This window comes from Frankliniella occidentalis, unplaced genomic scaffold (genome assembly GCF_000697945.3).
Source record: "Frankliniella occidentalis isolate FOCC.00 unplaced genomic scaffold, Focc_3.1 Scaffold46, whole genome shotgun sequence".
NCBI classification, from domain to species: domain Eukaryota; kingdom Metazoa; phylum Arthropoda; class Insecta; order Thysanoptera; family Thripidae; genus Frankliniella; species Frankliniella occidentalis.
The window spans coordinates 1,281,842-1,285,730 of NW_026267176.1; the positions used below are offsets into that span (position 1 = coordinate 1,281,842).

The 3,889-nt window shown below is 40.5% G+C and overlaps 1 protein-coding gene across 1 annotated transcript in view; it reads right to left on the minus strand.

Moving 5' to 3' along the window:
- Positions 1-6: 6 nt before the first annotated feature.
- Positions 7-3,889, minus strand: part of LOC127749328 (uncharacterized) — a 10,532-nt gene continuing 6,649 nt past the window's right edge. Inside the window, exons 3-8 of the mRNA XM_052267105.1 lie at positions 1,968-2,159; positions 1,599-1,786; positions 1,001-1,164; positions 573-726; positions 371-460; positions 7-244 (exon numbers count right to left, since the gene is read on the minus strand). Of these exons, the coding sequence (XP_052123065.1) occupies positions 164-244; positions 371-460; positions 573-726; positions 1,001-1,164; positions 1,599-1,786; positions 1,968-2,159 (869 nt within the window). The 3' untranslated portion in view covers positions 7-163. The remainder of the gene's footprint in view (positions 245-370; positions 461-572; positions 727-1,000; positions 1,165-1,598; positions 1,787-1,967; positions 2,160-3,889) is intronic.

The window sequence follows — 3,889 nt, forward strand, 5'->3', positions numbered from 1 at the left end:
TTTATTATTATTTGTATTGAGTTATTTGTTTGAATGTGCCTCGTTTTTGATGGGTTGACCTCGTTTTGTTCACATATGTTTTCCTTATTGTGTGGACGGAAAATTTAATCTAACGCTAGGTAGGACTGAGTGTTGTGGAAGGGCAGATTCTTAACTGTGTTAGTTAATGACTTAACACTAGCTTCAACTTTTGTAGTTGGAATTGGACGAGGATAATCTCATATGAAAGTATAGCGCCCAACACCTGTAAAGATAAGAGCGCAGACGGCAAGCGTTAAAGAGAACTGGCATGATAACGAAGCAACAAAAACATAGGAGGAGAGGTCAAAGAGTTTCTTTCGCAACAATTAAAAAAATTAAAAATATTTACCGCAGGCAGTAGGGGTTTAGTGATTGGTACCATTTCCAAAGCTGTCAGAGAAATTCGTTCAGTGACGATCTGCGTGAAGAAACGTGTGGCCTGATAGAACATAAAAGTAAGGATCCCTAAAATTTGCTGAGGAGCTCATAAAGATTTAACCACGAATAGATTTCAAAATATATATTATAAATACAGAGAGCATCTTCCGTACCTCTACTCCCCTCCTGCACGGGACTATTCCATGTAGACATGATTTGGTAGATTGCCACTCACTGTGCACTGATGAAGCGGCGAGTATCGTCCAGACGAACCGGAAGAGGGAGATGGTCGCCAACATGGTCGAACTCCAGTTCTGAGCCGAGACCCTGCATGAAGAGAGGAGCGTGCGGTAAGCAACCAGGTCCTGAGCTCGCACTTTACGGAGGGACTACACTTCTACACTGTCAAAAAAATCTGCAGTTAGAAACCAAAGTTTAAAACGGAAGAAAATTACATTAAGACGAACTGTATCTTTATCCTAAATTGTAGGATAAAAAGGGTTTGGTATTAGAGTTTTAATAAACAGTTTTTACAACGACAATATCACTATTTAAAGAAGATTTTTTAACAGTGTAAACTTAGTATGAAATAAAACCTTACGCCAATGATAGGAGGATAAAACGACAGATGTATAAGCCATCCGTGAAAATGGCTACGAGAATTACAGGGCTCACGCAGTGGTCCAGGGCCAGCGATAGCCCGCACACCTTGTTGTATAAGACTCTGAAGTCCTCCATCGCCTCCGGCGGGATCCGACCATCACACTGGCGATTCAAAATGTCGCATTAGTTGTCTGCACCCAGAAGACCGTTTAGTCCAGAGACCCAAATTCAAAAAATTTTAGCTCCGGGGACTAACATTTATCTGTGGCGATGAAATAATTTAGTCCAGCTGACTTAATTTGATTGATGCGACCATATTTGGTTAAAAATGGGGTTACTAAATTTGAGTCGGTTTCAGGAACTAAATTTTGTTTCTTACAACCATGATTTAGTTTTATCAACTAAATGGTTCTCTGGGTGTGGTTAAAATGAATGCCTCATTCGTGTTCTGGGTAAAACGAGACCGATTTTGGAAATCCGATTGTTGCGGAGATTTTGGGTCTACTATAGTCTATAGACGTGGGCGTTAAGATGCGTACCGGACGTATTCTGACCCCGCCTGCTTCACAATGGCCAATGGCCTTCCTGTCGGATACCTTCTGGGCGGAGCTTTCAAGTGCGACCGTGAAAGCGCGGAAGCACTCCGCCAGCGCGTAGCTCAGGACGATGAGGAGCAGGGCGTTGAAGTTGAACACCACAGAGAAGCACAGGCTGCAGACCAGCAGAGCCCACTCGTACAGGCCCGACGCGGGCAGCCTGCGCACCAGCACGTTGGTGTTTTGCACTGTCGAAAAATTATTTATTTACAGATCCTAGAACTAAAAAAGTAGCTATGAAGAGCTAAAAAAATTAGCTATGTAGCTCATCATAGCTTAATGTATCGCTAAGTAGCTAAATAATTAGTCATCCCGTATTTATCAATGTGGGTTCAAGAGTCAATTTTCCTTATCCGTGCTATTCCGCACCGATAGCAACGAGGACGATGGCGTACGACGCGTTGCGGGCGCGCCGGTGCAGCCGCGGCAGGCGATGCACCCCGTGCCCCCACAGCCGGTCCTCCAGTTCGTCCACGAGAACCCACAGCCCCATCCACCGTCCCGCCACCCGCACCCACAGCAGCACCATCGCCACGAACCCGAAGAAGGCAGGAACTGCCACTGCAAAAGTTTGCGAAACGAAATGACGCTTCTTGCAACAAATCTGTTTGTTAAAACCATACAACTATGGAATGCATTGTATTACAAAGCTACGAAATGCTTCGGAAGCTTAGAAAATAGTTTGCTTGCATGATTTTATAGTGCGTCTGTGAGCTTGGCATCATGACAAAGAATTTTTACAGTAGTATTACAAATAGCATTTTGTAAATGTTTTGTATGCTACAAATGAAATGTTTTGAGACACGTCTGTACTAAAAATTAGCCATGGTATTGTCATTATAGTGATAAAGAATTTTTACAGTGACTAAGCATTTGCGTATTACAAAACATATGATTTGTAGCTTACAAAGCATTCACAAATTGCTTTGTATTGCAAAGCTACGAAATTAATGCTTCGGAAGCTTTGAAACTAATTTGCTTGTAAGGATTTAACAGTGCTCCTATGAGGTTACGAGTTTTACGAGGGTACCCCAGAGAGAAATTTTAGTGGAAAAGACGTGGAATCGACGTGGTGTTAGACGTGGAAAACACGTGATGAATTCACGTGTTATCCACGTGAATTTGACTATCTCATCCACGATTTATCGACGTGTTGATCACGTCGATTCAACGTGACGTCGACGTAAATGTCTCCACGTACAAATGTCCTACATGCAGATCTGAATCTCAAATTTAGGTATAACTCTGCAATTTATATAGTTAGGTAAAGGGTAACCACTACAGAGAGAAACAGTTTCTTTGAATAGAATGTTGACTTTATTTGATGAAACGTGAAAACAATAACACAAAGAAATAAATCATAATCTTTAAAACAAAAATAAAACAATGACTAGATGCAACACAACTTAAAGAAAAACATAAACAGTCTTTTCTCTGCATATATCAGCCAGTTTTTAATGACTTCTTCAGCAGAAGGTAATACCCCTGCTACCTCCTTATTGCAATCTACCAAAGCACCTGAAAATAAATCAAACTATATTACTATGAATATGGAGGCAATATTGTTATAAAAAGGGGTTAGACTTTTTATAACAACCATTTGAATTTGAAAAAGTAACGACAAGAATATAATTTCAAAAACACACTCTATCAGAGAGACAAGCCTTTCACCGTAACCTCATCTAGAGTTCAAAACAATGCACTGACAATAACACTGTGTAACAACAGTAGAAAAGTTCGGTGGAAAACACAAACAAATTTTGAGTTGTAATGTAATCAATTTTTTCTTCAGGCTTCAAGTCATAACTGAGAGGTTAAGTAAGATAACCTAAACCAAACTAACCTAGTCTATACTTCGCCCACAATACAAGACAGAAATTAGATATCTTTTCTCGACTCTAAATCCATTTAACCGAATCACGCTGAGAAATTTGAAGTTGGGACCTTCCTTACCTACCGACTTTGATTAACGGCAGCAGTTCTGGTTCAAGTATGCTCTTGTGCCTCTATATCACTAAACGTCCACAGAAGACAAAACCTACACGACAAGAAATTACTAACAAGACTGACAATGCGATAATACAAAGAGGAAACGTAAAAAAATGATATTCACTTACGCTTGTTTAATTTTTTGTAGTAATTTGTAGTAAAAGACCACAGACACGATACGACATTTCGAATGTAAACAACGTAAGGTGCCTTCTTTTTTTAGCCCGCTCTTTTGCTTAAAAGCTATATAAGCGGGCTTATGCCATCGCCTCTGTGTTCGTCTGTCTGTCTGTCTGTCTGTC